Source organism: Thamnophis sirtalis, unplaced genomic scaffold (genome assembly GCF_051295495.1).
Source record: "Thamnophis sirtalis isolate CommonGarterSnake01/CBP01778 unplaced genomic scaffold, rThaSir2_p1.2 scaffold_1, whole genome shotgun sequence".
Lineage (NCBI taxonomy): Eukaryota > Metazoa > Chordata > Lepidosauria > Squamata > Natricidae > Thamnophis > Thamnophis sirtalis.
Genome location: NW_028261381.1, coordinates 151,967,008 through 151,985,840, shown reverse-complemented (window position 1 = coordinate 151,985,840; position 18,833 = coordinate 151,967,008). Strand labels below are relative to the sequence as shown.

The 18,833-nt window shown below is 41.2% G+C and overlaps 1 protein-coding gene across 2 annotated transcripts in view; it reads right to left on the bottom strand.

Annotated features, from left to right (window-relative positions):
• The window catches only part of TMEM260 (transmembrane protein 260), a 67,714-nt gene that overhangs the window by 33,014 nt on the left and 15,867 nt on the right, over positions 1-18,833 (bottom strand). For both annotated transcript variants that reach the window (XR_015698375.1, XM_087727982.1), the window contains exons 4-5: positions 4,881-5,058; positions 3,033-3,146 (exon numbers count right to left, since the gene is read on the bottom strand). Coding sequence is in view for 1 of the 2 variants with exons in the window: in XM_087727982.1 (XP_087584108.1) it covers positions 3,033-3,146; positions 4,881-5,058 (292 nt within the window). In the remaining variant the exon portion in view is untranslated. The remainder of the gene's footprint in view (positions 1-3,032; positions 3,147-4,880; positions 5,059-18,833) is intronic.

The window sequence follows — 18,833 nt, the reverse complement described above, 5'->3', positions numbered from 1 at the left end:
CCCTGGAATGTGCAAATATGTTGAGTTGGATGCCTAGAGTGCACAAATCTTCTAAATTAGGCAGCAAACAAGTAATATACTGACGCATAAGAGCTGATATCTTAATTTGCATGTGGAGTCTCAAAACATGATGTTAAAAATGGCATTCTCCGTGGATTACTCTTGGAGGATGACATCACCCTGATCCTTTCTGCATGGCAGGATGCAATTTCAGACTGAAACAAATAGTATCTGAGGCTCCCAAGGATCACATCACTGGCACCTTTGGCCATTGAAATTAAGCCATGACAGGACCAGATAGCAGAAATGCTGCAAAGGAGAGATAAACCACTTTGCAATGATTAAAAACTGGATGTGTTTTGATCAACGCTCCCCCCCCCGCCCCACAATAATTAAATTAAAATCTAATGTCTTAAAAGTCTAGTGCTGATCTTCTAAAGGCCATTACCAATTGGAACATCCATATTTAGAGGAGCTGAAGATTTCTCAGCAGCAGCATCTGTAGATGGGGAACGAAATCTGCAAGGTGGCAGGGATGGCATTGTGATGGACGTTAATGGAGATTCTCAGTCATCCAGATCTGAATTGCCAGCAATCTCAGCAGTTCCAAGAAGGCTCCACAACCATTTGCACTATTCAGGTGACCTTGAGGGCACAGATAAACCTTCAAGCAGCCTCAGTGACTCTCAGAAATAGTGCTAATGACCAGATGACTGCAAGGAATATAAATCCTTCCACCTTCCACCATTCAGTTAGAACTGAAGAAGCTTTTTGAATGAGAAGAGAAACATCTCAGGGGCAGGGATGACGACTCCACTTGCCTTTTGAAAAAGCATCTTTGGGACATTGTGATGGATGTTTCACGCACCCCCTTTTTTGTGCAACGATGTCACATTTAAAAGAGTCAGGATTACAATCACAATACTCTCCATATTGCTGATAACCTCGCCTCCATGGAAACCCATGAGGCCTACTCTTAGGGGTACCAAAAAAGGGCAATTAATCTTCTGAGGTGGGACACAGTGGCTCAGTGGCTAAGACAATGAGTCTGTCAATCAGAAGATCAGCAATTCAGGGGTTCAAATCCCTAGCGCCATGTAACGGGAGTGAGCTCCCATTACTTGTCCCCGCTTCTGCTAACCTAGCAGTTCGAAAGCATGTAAAAAAATGCAAGTAGAAAAATAGGGAACACCTTTGGTGGGAAGGTAACAGTGTTCAGTGTGCCTTCGGCGTTTAGTCATGCCGGCAACATGACCACAGAGACATCTTCATACAGCGCTGGTTCCTCAGCTTTGAAACGGAGATGAGAAGCGCCCCCTAGTGTCGGGAACGACTAGTATGCATGTGTGGAGGAACCTTTACTTTTACCTTTAATCTTCTGAGAACTATGGATTATACAGGGACATAATCTGAGTTAGCCAATTTAAATTATTAAATATTATAAGCTCACGGTAGAATTTATAGTGATATTACCGTAATGATCTCACATCCCTTTTCCTGAGAGATTCAAACTTTAAAAAATTCTTGAGGGGGCAGAAAAGAGTAAAGCCACTTTTTTTCCCTGTTAAAATAAGTGACAATTCATCATGACCACATGACTTGTCTCCTGGAAGAGGACAAAAACCAACCAAGGATACTGAAGTGGAGTAACCATTAAATATAATTTATAAGAAGCATTACCTGCAGAGTACATCTCCATTTAGAAGTGTTTTTAAAAAGGGAATCCACTGGCCCTTGTTTCAAGAGAGGATTTGCGCCTCAAACAAAAAGACCAGCTTTGGAATCTCTAAATATACAACAAGAGGATGAAGAAGTTAAGTATCTCAATAAACTTTTTAGGAAAGAGAAAAGTGATCTTAGCTTTCAGTTCTGCTTTTGAAGACTTGTTGAGAGCCTTCTTCATTTTCCGGTCCTGATTTGTAAAACAGAATCTGTCCCAAAGGTGCTTTTGAAAAGGCAATTGGACTTTCCTGTTTTTTTCCTTGAAATGTTTCGCTTCTCATCCAAGAAGCTTCTTCAGTTTTTGGGACAACCATGACCTCGATGGTTGAGAATCTCCATAGACAAAACAGAAGCCGATTCTCTCAAACTAAGGCTGAGCAGAAAGATGGTTCCAAATTGCTATGATGGCAGCTAAGAACTGTAACACCAAGTAGCGTAGTGAAATATATTGTACATTTGTTCAAAAATATAACAATTCTAGCATTAATAATATAATACCCCAAAGTACTCAGAAGTATCAATGTGCTCCAAACATCTTTAGCCACCGACATATTTTCTTGTTTCATTCCATTTTTTTACATCAACATATAAAAATGAAAAGAACCAGAAACTGATGTGGAAACAAGGAAGGGAACGAAAACAGAGAGAGTAGCAAATAATTGACAGCTATTCTATGAATGAGCAACCTCCAATCCAGCATCTTTCTCACATATAGATAGTTCTCGCTTAATGACTGCCCTGTTTAGCAACCTTTTGAATTTACAATGGTGCTGAAAATGTATCCTTATGACTGGTCCTGCATTTACGACTGTCACAGTCTCAGAATTGAGATTTGGGCACTTCATGGACCATCACATGTTCACCATAAGCGTGCTTCACAGTCAGCTTCCAAAAAGTAGAATCAATTGAGAAGCTTTATGCAAATTTATGCAGAAAATTTGCATAAAGGATGTCTTGCCTAACAACCACATCACTTAGTGATGGGATTGCCAGTCTCAGTGTTGGTTATTAAAGCAAGGACTATTCTTAAAATTCCAACTCTGCCTTTTAACAAGAGCCAAGGTGGCGCAGTGGTTAAATGCAGCACTGCAGGCTACTGCTAGATCAGCAGGTCAGCGGTTCAAATCTCACCGGCTCAGGGTTGACTCAGCCTTCCATCCTTCCGAGGTGGGGAAAATGAGGACCCAGATTGTTGGGGGCAATATACTGACTCTCTGTAAACCGCTTAGAGAGGCCTGAAAGGCCTATGAAGCGGTATATAAGTCTACTGCTATTAACTCAAGCATGTTTCTAGACTTCCAAATACTCACACTCTCTCTGAACAAGCGAGAGGAAACCCACAAAGCAATGCAAAGCACGTAGATCACAATGGTATGTTGGTTGCACATGCTGAGTCCACAAGAGAAGGCGCCCACTTTACAGATCTGCAAAACAAAAAAAGGAAAACATCAATTCTAACCATGGATTTAAATTGGTTTTCCAAATTGTTTTTGCTCTTACAGTGATTCTGGGGCATGAAGCAGTTGGTTCTCACCACAGCATCTACAGGAGTCTTCAAGCTTCAAAGGGTGGAGCTTGCAACATAATGGCCCAATACCAGGGGTGAAATCCAGCAGGTTCTGGCAGGTTCTGGAGAACCGGTTGCGGAAATTTTGAGTAGTTCAGAGAACCAGTAGCGGAAATTTTCAGTAGTTTAGAGAACCGGCAAATGCCACTTCTGGCTGGCCCCAGAGTGGGGTGGGAATGGAGATTTTGTACACCCACCAAGCCACGCCCACCAAGCCACACCACACCCACCAAGTCACGCCCACAGAACCAGTAGTAATAAAAACTGAATTTCACCATTGCCCAATACTGTGTTTGTCCCTTGGACAAAAGGCAGCCAGAGCTATGGAGGATGAACCACATCTGTTCACATGGCTCCAAATTTACAATCCTGGAAGCCAAAAGATGACCTTGGCTGGTCTCATAAAAGGTACACAGGTTAGTACTTGATCGGGATTACGAGAAAACCCAAGGGTTGTACAATAGTAGACAACGAGAAGTTATCTTAGGTGGCCAGAGATTGCACATAGTATTTGGAGAACTTCAGTGGGTAGGCTGAGATTGTGGTAGGTGTGATCTTGTTGCTTTCTTAGATTGGAAGGGAAGACTGTAAAACTACAGCACAAATTTGGGAGAATCATGACTGAAGGGCTCCAAGGTTGCAAAAACAGTTTGTTCTGGAGCCATGTACTCTCACATGCTGCCTATCTTGTCCTAGGCTTCCCCCGTCCCCAAACTGGGCTCCCTTCTGCATATCAGGAAAAAAAGAGGGGGAGGGGAGATGCCGTATTTTCGGAGTATAAGACGCACTGGAGTATAAGATGCACCATGATTTTGAAGAAGCAATTTTTTAAAAAAAAAGGTTTTGCACTCTGCAGACCTCCCAAAAACGGCCCATTTTTCGTGAAAATGGGCCTGTTTTTTTACAAAAAGTGGCATGAATATCCCTTATGAGACTTTAGAGTGCTCCTAGGAGGTGGGGGCGGGCAAAATTGAGCGAAAGAACAGCCCATTTTTTGCTCATTTCTGCTCCCCCCCCCCAGCCCCCAGGAGCACTCTGGAAGCCTCCTAAAGGCTATGCACGGCCATTTTGGTGAAGGGAGCAGGGTTTCAGGAGGCAAAAAATGCTGTATTCAGTGTATAAGACGCACCCAGATTTTCAGCGCCTTTTTTGAGGGAAAAAGGTGCATCTTATACGAAAAATACGGTATATTAAGAAAGACTTCAGGAAGCTACAGCTCTAGCAAAAAGAAGAGTTCCTGATTACACCCAAGATCAACTTGAAATATTACTTTGACTCACACATCAAGTCCTGTCACACAGGTGGCAGGACCATACCCTCACTTTTCATACAAAGAGGCTCACATACCTCCTTTTAAGATCAATGAAGGGTAAGGATTTTAGGTCAAGATCTTGCTGCTACTGTCAGTGAAAGCTACAAACTTGTCCAATTCCCAAGCAATATCTGGCAAGTTACAACCCCAATATATTCAAAGAGTCCAAGCGTGAGGAACAATTGGCTTAAGCCACCCTATGTAGTTTTGGTCCTACTCCCCAGAGGCTTAAGGGGAAGGGAAACCATTCCTGAAGCCTTTTGATCCCGAGTAGGCTACCTTTGATCTCTCTTTTGCAGTTGTTGCTTCCTCGAATTGCACGGAAAGCGCCATCAGCAGCCCCACAAACAGATTGTTTAAGCTGAAAACCTCTGCTGTGATAGACCATTGCCACGTTAGACGGGAAAACGAAAACATCCCCACAGCAAAGACTCCTGCCGCCTGCGAGCCAGAAAGCCTGCAAACATAGATAACAAGAAAATGCATCTTTTCCTCCATTATTACTAGTCCCCACTCATCAGAATTAAATACAAACAAACAGATGCCACCTTCATGGTGCTTCTCCTGCTATCACCCCAAAACCCATACTGTAGCATCATGGAAAAAAATATATCTGTCTTTTGGCAGGTTCCCACCAAAGGCTAGGCTGCTGGCGTATTTTTTAACACTTGAATTTTAAATTAATAACTAATTAGGTTGTTATTACAGAAGAACAGCATCCCAAGATACTGATAAATCAGAACTACAGAAGCTTCACACCTGCTAGGACTACAAAATGCTATGAGACAAGGCCCACCATAAGGCAATGCGGTGCACCTGCCTTTATTAGCTTCTATCTAGATCAGTGTTTCTCAACCTCAGCAATTGTTGTGTGGACTTCAAGCATGCTGAGTAATCTGAGAGTTGAAGCCCACGCATCTTAAAGTTGCTAAAGTTTCCGAAGCACTCATCTGGAGAGTCTCCACAAATGCAGACCTAGTCAGCTCTGCTCTTTCTGGAAGCTGAACAAGGTTGGTCCTGCTTCTGTCCTTGAGCGGGGAAGTGTCTAGGACCACCAGAGCTGGTAATTGTCCTGGAAAGTTGAAAAGAACCCCCTGGATATGGGCCAGGGCAAACCACATCCATGTTGCCAAGAAAACATGGACGTGATAATTTATTTTATTTATTTATTATTTGTCAACAAGTACCAGGAAACAAGTATGAAAACACATACAAAAATGGCACAAAAATGGATATAAGTAAGCAAAACATAGCCATAAACATATAAAAAGAATACATATAAATGGGACAGTGGGACAGGGACAGTAGGCACACTGGTGCGCTTATGCACACCCCCTTAGGGACCTCTTAAGAAATGCGTAAAGGCCACGGTAGACAGCTTAAGGTGAAGGGTATGGGGGTTAGAGGAACTAACAACAGGATCAAGTAGGGTGTTCCACACATTTACTACTCTATTGCTGAAATCGATTTTCCTGCAATCAAGATTAGAATGTATTAAATTTAGTTTGTATCTATTGATAGCCCTTGTGTTATTGCAGTTGAAGTAAAAGTAGTCATTAACAGGTAGGACGTTATGGCAGATAATATGGCAGCTAAGCTTAGGTCGAAATGAAGATGGTGTAGTTCAAGGTTATCCAGGCCTAAAATTTCAAGCCTGATGGTATATGGAATTTTATTATGAGCAGAGGAGTTGAGTATCCTTCTTGTAAAATTCCTCTGGACCAGGGGTGGATTTCAACCGGTTCGCGGCAGTCCCCGCGAACCGGTTGGTCGGCGAACCCGGAAGTAAGTAACTTCCGGGAACGGAGAAGGGCCCACCTGCCCGCCCGCGCTCCTTACCGGTCTTTGAAGGCTTCTGCGCTTCCACGCAGGCACAGGGCACATACAGCATCTGCGCGATTCTCCGCGAGCAGGTGGATGGCACATACAGCACCTGCGCGATTCTCCGTGAGCAGCTGGAGCATCGCGCAGGCGCTAAGACGCATGCGTGAACTGCGCACATGCACGAAGACGCCGCCAGCCCCGTTCCAACCGAACCGGTTGGAACGGGATTAGCAACCCACCACTGCTCTGGACCCTCCTCTCTAATGTTTTAATGTCCAAAGTGCAGTGTGGGTTCCAGGCAGGTGAGCAGTATTCAAGTATAGGTCTAGCAAAAAATAATAATGTGGGACTAAAAACCAAGCCGTGAGGAGAGACTGAAGTGGCAAGGCAAAGGGAGGACTTAGCCCAGAGAAAAAATGTTTGGAAAGAAATGTAATATGCTCCTCAACATGCCTGAAAGGGCTTCGCAAGGAGAAGGTCAGGACCTCTTTTTTCTTATTTCAGAGTGCCGGATATGGAATTACAGATTCAAGTTACAGGGAGTGGGATCAATTACTTTGAGTGTTTCTCAACCAACTGCAACTTTTAAGTCGTGTCGACTTCAACTGGCTGAGGAATTGTGGGAGTTGAAGTTTACACATTTTAAAGTTGCTAAAATTGAGAAACACTGTGTCAGCGTTCCAAGCAGAATTAAATCAGAGTCCAAGGCAAAATGATCCTTAAAGTTCCAATTTAATAAGTCAGACATCTTGGCACATCTGTGGAATCCCAATTCTGGAAGTTACCTAGGATTCCCACCCAGTTGAAAGTTCATGATCTTGACCCCACACCCACAAATCCATCACATGGTCCAATCTTCTTCTTCCACGCCGGCATCTCCACCCAGCTGGTTGCGGTCAGGTGCAGAGGTGCGGAGACAAAAGATGACCTTGGGCTTCTAGAAAAGAATGACAACAACACATTCCACAATTCTACTCCTTTCCATTCCCCCCTCCCAAATACTACACTAATGAAGCAGCATAATGAAATAAGAGAGAGTGTGGCAGGCCAAAGATCCTAAAAGGGAGATAACTGCAGGCCTGACACACTGACCTGGAGCGATGGGGGCTCTCACCCATTGGATATGTCCAAGCATACATACTACTGTTGTCTTGAATTGTTCTAACTCAATGAATTTTTGCTTTGAGCAGAGGTCACTACCAATTTGATGAGCCCATGAAATGCCTTTATGCAACAAACCAACCACATAGTGTACCTAGATACTGTGAATTACAACTTGTACAAGTATTATAAACAATATTTTTATTTAGGATGTGTTTACCTCTAAGCCAGGTATTCCCAATCCCCAGGTCGTAGCCCACTACTAGGCCGCAGCCCATTCAGAAATGGGCCACAGAAGTGGTGGGTGAGTGCGGGTGTGCAGCTCCATCTGTGCAAGAGGCGGTGTGTATGGCTGCTGCTTGTGCAAATGGAGCTCCATGCACACACACACACACTTGCCGGCTAGTCGCACATAACCATTCCCTATCCGTCCCGACCTACCAGTCTGCAAAGCTAGAAAGGTAGGGGATCACTGCTGTAAACCACAGCCAGTATAAATTTGATTTTTCCCACAACAGCAACAACCATGTGAGGTAGTTGGGCTGAAGGAGAGACCTTCCCAAAACCATCCAGTCAGCTTCTGTGGTTGAGTGTGCAGAATCTGGATCTCCTCAATGATAGTTCAATATTTTAATTGTGTTCCACACTGGCCTTATTTGTTTATGGGAATTAGTCTAAAACCTCTCTATATTTCACTCTACACATCAACGTTTTAAATGCCACATTCAGACCTCAAAATATACTAGATCCCCTCCCCCCGATGAACTATTGTAGACTAAATAATTTTACACAGGCTATGGATGCTGAGAGAAATACACTAATTTATTTATGCTTATTTACATAGGGGGAAAAAATCCAGTTCAAATTTTTCTGAAAAGCTTACAAAGTCCAGTGTACAAAGTTATGTTTTGTATTTTGTTTTTAAAGATCAGAAAGAAAATATGTGAAAATTCAAGAGTGATTTTAAAAAATTATTTGTTAACTACAGTATGTTATTCACTGCCATCAAATTTGGTGTTAGCCACTAATTCACACAATTCTCAAGGGGGATGAGTATTTATGGAAATCCAAAATATCAGTGGCTACTTGATGACATTTATATCTCTGGAAACAAGGGCAGCATATTGTGAATACCACTCACTAAAGACTGTTTGTATTTGTGAGTTTTCCAAATGCAATCGGTTGGCTGCTATTCATGGTAGGATCTGGACTATATTTTCTGTTGGCCAACTTTCATAGCTAGGACTGCAAAGCTCAAAAAATTTCATTTTCCAAAAAACTGAAGAAAAGACAAGAGGATCATCTCTTCTAGATCTGATTCCAACCAACAGATTCAAAAAAAGTCTTTCCGAGTTGAAAGTTTGGTATAAGCCAAATTTACTGCAATTAACAATGTCAGGATGCAACAAGGACAAAATTTATTATTCCCATATATTTTTTTCTTGTAAGGGTTTCTAGATGGCCCATATAGGAAATCTCGAAAGGAAGCTTAATAGAGCAGAAGCCTCCTCAGTCGCAAGCTATTAAACATATTTAAAATGCATTTATTCTGAATCCAAATAGCTCAGGGCAAACTTTCCTTAGGGAAACAATAATCTTCTATTTCACAAGTAGAGAACAAATGGGGAGAACTAGAAGTCTTAATGCAGGAAGATGAATATGATTTAGTGAGCAATGGTGCAACATAGGGGGAGGAAATTCATAAGTGGAATGCAAGGATTGAATGCATGGGTACAATGCATTTGAAAGGAACAGACCACACACAAAGAGGGACTGTCACATGTGAAGGAGGTGTAGCCATGCTCCATGTGGATGCTCCACATCCAGAAATCTCAGCATCAATGACCAATATTTGGGGAAAACACAATGGAAGGGAAACAACAAATACTGTATTTTTCGGAATATAAGACGCACCTTTTCCCCTCAAAAAAAGAGGCTGAAAATCTGGGTGCATCTTATACACTGAATACAGCATTGTTTGTGTCCCAAAACCCCACCCCCTTCACCAAAATGGCCATGCATTGCCTTTAGGAGGCTTTCAGAGTGCTCCTGGGGGATGGGGAGGGCAGAAATGAGCGAAAAACAGTCCTTTTTTTGCTCAATTTTTCCCCCCTCCTAGCCCCCAGGAGCACTCTATAAGCCTCCTAAAAGCTACACATGCCCTTTTTTTGACAAAAAACAGGCCCATTTTTGCGAAAAACGGGCCATTTTTTGGGAGGTCTGCAGAGTACAAAACCTTTTTTTAAAATTTGCCTTTTCAAAACCTTGGTGCGTCTTATACTCCGAAAAATACAGTAGGTTATGATGAGGTTGTATTATAGACAACTGAAGCAGATACGAGGATCAGGATACTATTCTGCTGGACATTAATTTTCAGAGAGGAAACGTATTAATAATGGAAATTTTAACTACACTGGCATGGAATGGACAACTGTCATGGCGAAGACAGCAAAAAATGTCTTATTGTTTTATTTTCCAAATAGCTGGAACAGAGTTAAGAGGATCATATGTCTCCTAGATCTGATCCCACCAATGGAGAAGAGCTAGTTGAAAACCAGAGAAGTACTAATTGGGATCTTCTGTAGAGATATTCTCAATTTAAATGATGTACAACTGAACCTCATTCCAGTGGGGAAAAAAGTGGGGGAAAGGAAGCCTAAAAAATCATTCCGAATCCATAGGGAACTTTTACTTGTGCTAAGAATTAAAAAGGACAGAAACAGAACATGGAAAATCAGTATAATCACTAAGGAGGTATACTAGCAAAGAGCACACAGTTATAGAACAACGGCTAAAAAAATACTAAAAGAGGTTTTATGTTTGCAAGAGACGGTAGAAACAATACACATGGCTATTTGGTTTCATCAGTAGAAAAAAGTCAAAGGAAGGGGTAAGTCTACTGCTGGGAGAGAAAGGTAGAATAAGTACCACCCTGGCCATGCCCCCCCCCCCACAAGGACAAACACAACCTTGATGCGGACCTCAATGAAATCGAGTTTGACACCCTTGCACTAAGCAGAAAAACTGACAACAGGAGAAAGCAGGAACCCAAGACATATAGTGAGATAGCTGAGGAATTCTTCACAAAATTAATTCATCAGGAGCAGACCAGTTACATTTAAGAGCCTTTGCAGAACTTATAGAAGTCATCTCTCAGAAATCTTCCTTGGTTGGATTTACTAGACCTGTTCCTTAGGTTAAGTCCTGAGTTATCAGCACAGCCCTACAACATAAGTCAAAGGGGAGCAATAGTCAGAGAAAGATATCTAACCACAGGTAAATGATAAGCAGGCTTAAGCACTCCAAAATTATGTTGGCAATAACTGTTGTTTGTTGAGTGTTTAGCTTATTTTTACTTCATGAAAATAAAAACTATCTGGACTAACTCATGTGTGATTAGCTGAAAGGCAGACAGACTTCAAATCTCTGAAATATTATATACAGGTAATCCTCAACTTACAACCATTCATTTAGTGACCGTTTGAAGTTCCAACAGCACTGAAAAGGGTGACATTACCATTTTTCAGGGTTGTAGCATCTCCATGATCATGTGATCAAAATTTGGATGCTAGGCAAAAGACTCATATTTATGATGATTGCAGTGCCCTGGGGTCATGTGATCCCATTTTACGACCTTCTGACAAGCAAAGTCAATGGGAAAACCGGATTCACTTAACATCCATGTTACTAACTTAACAGCTGCACTGATTCACTTAACAACTGTGGCAAGAAAGGTCATAAAATGAGGCAAAGCTCACAACTGTTGTGCTTAGCAACAACTATTTTGAGCTCAATTTTGTTCATAAGTCAAGTGTCAACTCCAAGCATTGTCATAGTAAGAGAAGGGGGAGGGAGTGCATTCCACACATACTGTCGGCTGAAGTTGGAGCTCAGATTACTGCAGCCGGCTTGGGAGGGGAGCATCTCATAGGGAAATGTGATTTATGACACAGACTGAGAGGAGGGAAGGAACAGGGGTAAAGTTCAGCTATAAATCAAACAAAGTTTAGACATGACTGCGAAAAGATATTGGCTAAAATCCTCCTAATAAATGACTAGTTTTGTATTGAAACTGGACTCGATACTCATGAATCAATTAGGGCATTTTTAGGAAACCTTACAGCCAGCAAGGACTAGCTGTATATTTATATTTTTTGACATTATATGGCCACTTGTTGCTCTTCCTGCTTAACTTCTTCCCAAAACTCTGTATAACATTCTTTCAAATCTGGGGAAATGTCCTGGTAAATCCAACCGGGGTTTACAAAGTTTGGTTCTAACCTTTTTCATTTTTTTTTATTTTGTCACAGCTCTCTTGGTACAATCCAGCTAAGTGCTGCAAATTCAAAGCCCAGAAATTCTTTGGGGAAAATACAGTACACTTGGAGATAATTACTTCTACCTGAATGCTCCTTTATGGGACATTTCCTGAGAAGTATTATGTAAAGTAAGGGCATCATCAAAATGGACACGGCAGTGAAATCCACTTTTTCCTGGGTAGATGTGATGAAAACTATGTCATCGGATGGGGTTCCTATACCTCTACAGGTGGCAGGGATCTCTCCAGGCAGCCCAGGAGGCGTTATGACCCCAGTCCATCATTCTGAGACGCACATTCTCATATACATTTGAAACGCAGGCTTTTTTTTTTCTGGCACACTTTAAGCGGAGCTTGGATGCCAGTCACAGAACAGAAAGGTGAAGGCGGGGAGGGAAGAAGAGAGGAGAAGGGGATGAACTTGGCAGGAAACAGATTTAGCAATTTAAATGTTTTATAAGTGGGGGTGGGGTTTCCCCCCCCCCCTGATAATTGAGGAAACTTTTCATAATCTGACATTTGTTAAAAAACCCAGCAACTTATTAGAAATTATGCAGCAGAGTAGCTGTGGAAATATGAGCTCGCTTCACAATTATGAAGTGGAGCTCGGAAGCCCTGGCCTATTGTGAGAAGTGGCATAAACCCCACAGAGGGCCTATCAGCTCCCTGGCAGGCAGGGGACTGCTCCATTGAAAGCTAGAGATACAAGCTTCAGGGCAAAAACCTGGCAGCTCCCTCCTGACCCCACAATCCCCTACTGCTGACAGATCCAAGCTCCATAGCAAATTAGACCTTCTCACATTACAATTGCAGAAGACAGATTCCATTAGCGGTATCTGAAATTGAGTGGAGAGCAGCTCCGTTATCAGACCTGACTCATAAGCGGTGCTATTAATCAGAGCTATGATAGCATTTATATATTTCAAGCTATCTGCCGCGGCTGTGATATTCTGCTACAAAGGGTTGATGGGACTTAGGGAAGGGAACAATGGAGCTTTCTGGGAAAAGCAGAGTAAATCAAGAAAGTCTATGACTTCCACACATTCTGAAGGGATTGTGGTTTACATAAATTTTCTCCCAATTGGAGACTGAGCTCTTCCTCATCTTACACATGGGATTTAGTTGTCACTCAATGGGAACAGCTGTGAAAAGGTGAAGCGGCCCACCGTTCAGAATACTGCCTCCGCTTTTAAAGCAATTAACCCATGAACAGGAGGATACCTGGTGATATCAAGAGGATTAGACTAGGCAGTGCTTTATTAACATTTCCTTGAACTAATTCTAACTCTGACTAGCTGTCATGAAAGGGCTCTTCAGTCTTTCTTTTTTAATTTTATTTTAAGGAGAGAAAGGGAATAAGTTGGCCTGTTTCCCCCCACCCTCCTTCCCTTCCACTCGCCCACTTTCAAAATGAGGCTCATATCCTCAAACATAAACTGTGTCTCTTTTTTAAGTAAATGCAAATTGGGATGGGTGGGGGTAAGATTTATTTAATGTAACTCTTAAGTCTAATTCAATGCAAATTTGCTGCAAAAAAATCTGTGTGAGAGAGAGGGGGGGGAGGGAGGGAGGGAGGAGAGAGGGAGGGGGAGGGAGAGAGAGGGAGAGAGAGATCAATTAGCCAAAAGGTCACGGTAGATAGTCGCCTAAAAAAGAAATTAATACAAGAGCTTTCGGTAGTCTTTTATTCCACATCCTTGCTTTGTTAAACTTAAGTATGTACTTTCATTTAAATATGAGCTTCTTCAGGAATTTTCAACAGTGCTTGCAATACACCACAAAAAGGCCTTTATCTAGAATAATCTCTGAAGAAATGTTTCCAAATATACCTTTGGAATATGCTACAATTTTTTCAGGTACATCATTTTTAATTTTCTGCTTCCGATGGTATGGGATAGTAGCCACAAAGGCAACCTCTGAAAGGAATAAATTATCTGGTTTTGGGTAGAGATTACAGGTAGTCCTTGTTTAGCAACTATCTCATTTAATGACCGTTCAGTTACAACAGTGATGAAAAAATAATTTTGTGACCAGATCCCACATTATCAATCTTCATAGGTCTGTAAAGCAAAGGAACGTTGAAGTAAGATCAGAAGCAAACTTGTGGCTTCACTTATTAACTTATCAAACAACTTCCGGCCCCTTAATGTGTTTGCTAAATGAAGACAATTGTATTAGTAAATAGAAGTACAAACTCACACACCTGGGACAGTTGAAAACCCGACCAATCACTTTTCCTTCACAGTAAGCAGGTGAGAACAGAAGGAAATTGGGAGAAGCATGTCACAGAGGCCTCATCCAGCCCATTAACTAACAAACCTTCTGCCAAGCAGGAAGAAAGGAAGACCACAGTCCTGTGGACAGAAGTCCTAATGGTAGAAGAAGCACCAGAAGAAAGCCAAATGTACCTTAAAGCCTCACCTGAAATTTCCTAAAGTTAAAAAAACAACCAAGAACTAAGGAGAAAATTCCTAATGCCGAGAACAATTAAACAGTGGAACAAATTGCCTTCGGAGGTTGTGGATATCCTATCACTGGAGGCTTTTAAGAAGAGACTGGACAGCCACTTATCAGAAATAGTATAGGTCTCCTGCGAGTAGGGAGTTGGACCAGATGATCACCAAGGTCCCTTCCAATTCTGTTACTGTTACAGAAGAGAATAAACTGTAACGTCATCCTATTAGATTTGAAATCTTCATGCCAAAGATTTAACCACAGATGTAACAATGGGGTTCAAATAACATGCTCAGATATGATTTCTTAACAATATTTTATTGATTACATGCCAATGGTTGGGTTTATACAAGTCAGTGAATTACAAATGTATAAAAGCTATTTTGGCTTAGAGTGATGTGTGAATGCACCCAATGAGGAGCAAAGTTTCATTTAGTAAGTGAACGCAATTCAAAGGCAATTGTGGCTTTAAAACCGCACTGAATTATAACGTATTTTGTTCTGCCTTAAGTTTAAAGATTAGACTTTCCCTATTGTTCTTCATTCACATACATGCAACCAACAGGATGTTTATGATTCCTATTGCTTCAGACTTCGGCTATGCGTAGGAACAGGCAAAAGAATCAATTCTGCTTAACTGCCTCTGTAAATCCTTGCTATTATACGAAGCAAACTTCATTTTCAGTCTTCAGACTTCCACTTCTTTTGCAAGAAATAGAAAGTAAAAATTAAAACAAAAGCCAGACAAGCCTTTTTAAATTTGTTTTTTCATCTCTCTATATTAGCCGACAACTGCATCTTTTTCAAAATAAAGTAAAGAGAATTTCATAACAGGGTTTGTGTTACAGCAAAAAGTTACGCATACTTTCAATTTATGCTTATATCCTTCCTTTCATGCTGTTAAGCAAACATGAAAATGTTCTGATGTCTAATATCTGTTACGCAATTCCAAATATACATGGAATGAATGAAAATGCTATTTCTCAGCAACCTTGGAAAATGCTAAATATACCGCTATAACTGCAAATCCTTAACAAGAGATTTATTAAACAATGACAACTTAATTCTGAAAAATGCTGGCAAGACTTTTTTTTTTTTTTTTTTTTTTTTGCTATTTGGGATATAATGTCTATTTCTCATCTGCTAAAAGTGATAACACAAATTACCAGCCGCATCCTCCACAGCTAAGAGAAAGCAATCAAAACGTCTCTTACATAAAAACATGACATTTTTTTGTCAGCAAAATAAGACTTTCAGATTTCAATAACACTGCATCGCTTTGTCGGAACTTCTAAAGCCACAACACCCAAAACAATATTTAAATTTTATTTCCTGCTTTGTCTCATAGAAAAAAAATAATCAATGCACCCACTGATAATCAATGCCATATAAACTGTGATTTTACAAGAAACCAAATTTTAGAGAAGCAAAGGAAAGTATGAGGTTTTAAAACTGAGCAATATTGAACATTCTCCCACAGCCGAAATTAAAATCTTACATCTTACGGTGGGGGGGGGGGGGGTGGATTAAAAGTATCTTTTGAAAATCATCAATTTCAGACAAATATAGAAGGCAATTGAGAGGCTTTAAAAAACACAAACATCAAATAGGAGGGGAGGAGAAAAGAAAGCTTTGCTACCTGGCAGGATTGAAATTCTGATTAGAAGAACAAAGTGTCAGAATTCACTTAACACTAATCCACATGTAGAACAATGTCCTCCTAAGCGGGAATGAATTAAGCTACAAGAGTGTCGCCCAATTAAACATTAAAATGAAACTATCGTGATCTGCAAACAACATGAAACTTAAAGAGATGTCTCAGAGCAGATGCCAATAAAAGGAACAAAATCTATTACAAGAACTGATTTACATAGCGTATAAATGAAGAAAAACCCGTGTACGGGGCGGTTTGTTTAAGAAACAAAACCCACAACAAGCCCAGCTGTAATTCCTCACTGTACTCCACTGTTGGTGCAGAAAACCCACGAGAGGACGGTGTTATGTACAAAGAAGGAAAGGTTTTTAGAAGGTTAAGTTCAGGTCACCCGACAAATGAAATTGTAACAACCCCGAGTGACACTGTATAATGTCTTCTTCCCCTGAATCAATAGGCCACTCTCTCCACAAATTGCCATAGAGATGGCTTGTTCCTTTCTGAAGGGGGTTGTATTGTTTGATGAGACAACAGATTTCCCACTTGAACTGCATTGTTCCTGAAGGATGCATCCTTTATTATTTATCATCTTTAAAAAAAATGAGAGACCATCCGTATTCACAGCATCTATCGGGATACAGAATGGACAGGGGTTTTTTTTTTATCATCCCACCTACCTCCCCAATGGGGGGGGGAACCCTTTCAAGTCTTTTTGGGGGGATTTACCTCATGTAAAGGTTAGGAATGTCTGAGGTCTATAAATTTGCCCCAGGATATTTAGACCCCAGTGAATTTTTTCCAGTTAAAATGATCTGTCTAAACCATTAAAGTAGAGAGGAAAAGAAGCAACTCTTCAGACGCGGAAAACAAACTGGTTGAGCCATTCCAAAGGAACCTGAAGGTCCTTTGAATTTTTATTTATTTAAGAAGAGATTATCGCAATGTGCGTGCAAACAGCAGCTGCCATCTCAAGGCAGATTTGACAACCAAATCTGAAAATATATTAGCAATATTTAAGCATCTATAGTGTTAATGCAAATTCCTTTGCAGCAGCACACAGAGTTGGCATGATCTATAAACCATTGAAACTCACAGTACATCCAGCAAACATTGCTGGAAGGGAATATTTCCAGGCCACAAAATCAAAAATGCATGCACAAATATTTAGTTCTGAAGGTTTTAAAGTCTCTCTCTCTCTCTCTTCACTCCCACCTCCCTTCACCACCCCCCACTCACACACACTCGCACTCTCCCCCCTCCCCTCCCTCTCTCTCACTCAGACACAAACACACAAAATCAGCCAGGAAATGGTGCCACCCCCTAATCAGCAAGTCTAAACTCTCCCAGAAATTCAGTAGATGCATACCTATTAACCTATCTTTTTAATTGGTGGGTGGGAGGGAGGGAGGGAGGGAGGGAGGGAGGGAGGGAAGGAGAGGGAAGAAAGGAGGGAGGGAGGGAGGGAGGGAGGGAGGGAGGGAGGGAAGGAAGGAAGGAAGGAAGGAAGGAAGGAAGGAAGGAAGGAAGGAAGGAAGGAAGGAAGGAAGGAAGGAAGGAAGAAGGAAACTAGCATTTTCTTCCAACTTTAAAGTATGCCTCCAGTTTTGTACAGCTTTGCATTCATGATGCAGGCATAACTAAATATTAATGGCATTATTTTTAAACACTCCCCCCAATTTATTTGCCCATTTCTTGACCTCCCACAAACCAACTGAAATGCAACAAAAATTACCCGCTTCCAATGCCATTCCTTTGCAAGGTTTCAGCCTGTGAACTTAAAAAAGGTGAAGGACGAAGGTGGATCGCTTCAAGGAGCAGTATTAGTTGGAATGCATTAAAGATTAATTTAAATGAGTTCAATGCGATTTCTCCATCATCACGCCCACTAATGGAATGTGAGCCGTTATTTATTCTCCTCTAACATATATGCTCAATGCTGTTACTAACTGACAAAAAGCATCGTTGCCTTGAGAGTTTCTGCTTTAAATATTTTCCTTCAAAAGCTTTGGGGCCTTTTATAATTTTTAACCCTCTTTCTTTGCACTACAGTACAACTGAAAAATTAGTTAAGGATGAATTATCTGATAGGGGAAGTCCTATTCATAAAATCTTAAGGAAGTGTACTTAAGCAAATAAGGGACTGAAGAGAGTTCTCCCTGCAGGCAGGCAGTATGGAAAGCATTTAACCCAGCCAAGGAAAGAAAATCAGAAAACCATCCACTGAGCATTCTTCCCCGATCGTCCTGCATTAATTTTAACAAAGATCGCAAGAGTGCTTGGCAAAGTACAGGACAGGTTTGGATTTCAAATTAACATTACACGAGATGCTAATCCTTATTCAACCGAAAAGGACGTGTGTGTAATAAGGAACATTCAAAGACTGCTAACTCTTCCCATCCCTCTACTTAGAGGTGGCATTCACCTTCCTGAGAAATTCCAGGCTACCTCTTATGCACCATAGGATTTTAATTATTATACATATTTTTTCCTCCTAATAATTGAGAAATCTGACTCCTCTCAAAATATTCCCAGGCATTGTTGGGGCATTATTTTCATCTTTTCATAAAATTAACAGAAACCTATCATAACAGCCAGGGTGACCCGGTGTGTTGGCGTGTGGAGCATTGACAGCGTCAATGCTTGGACGTTAATTGGCCAAGAACATTTTTTTTTACAGACTGGCCTTGGGCAATGCAGTATCTGTCAGCCTCAGTTCCCAACCCATAAAATGGGATTATTGCAACGATTAACTGTATTTTCTAAATAAGATTAGAAAGTCTGCCCAAGAGGTTTCTGCAATCCCTTAATTAAGACCAATGTATTTATATAAAAGTAAATATTCTCCAACATTACAGAGTAGGGGGAGGATGTGGAAGCGATC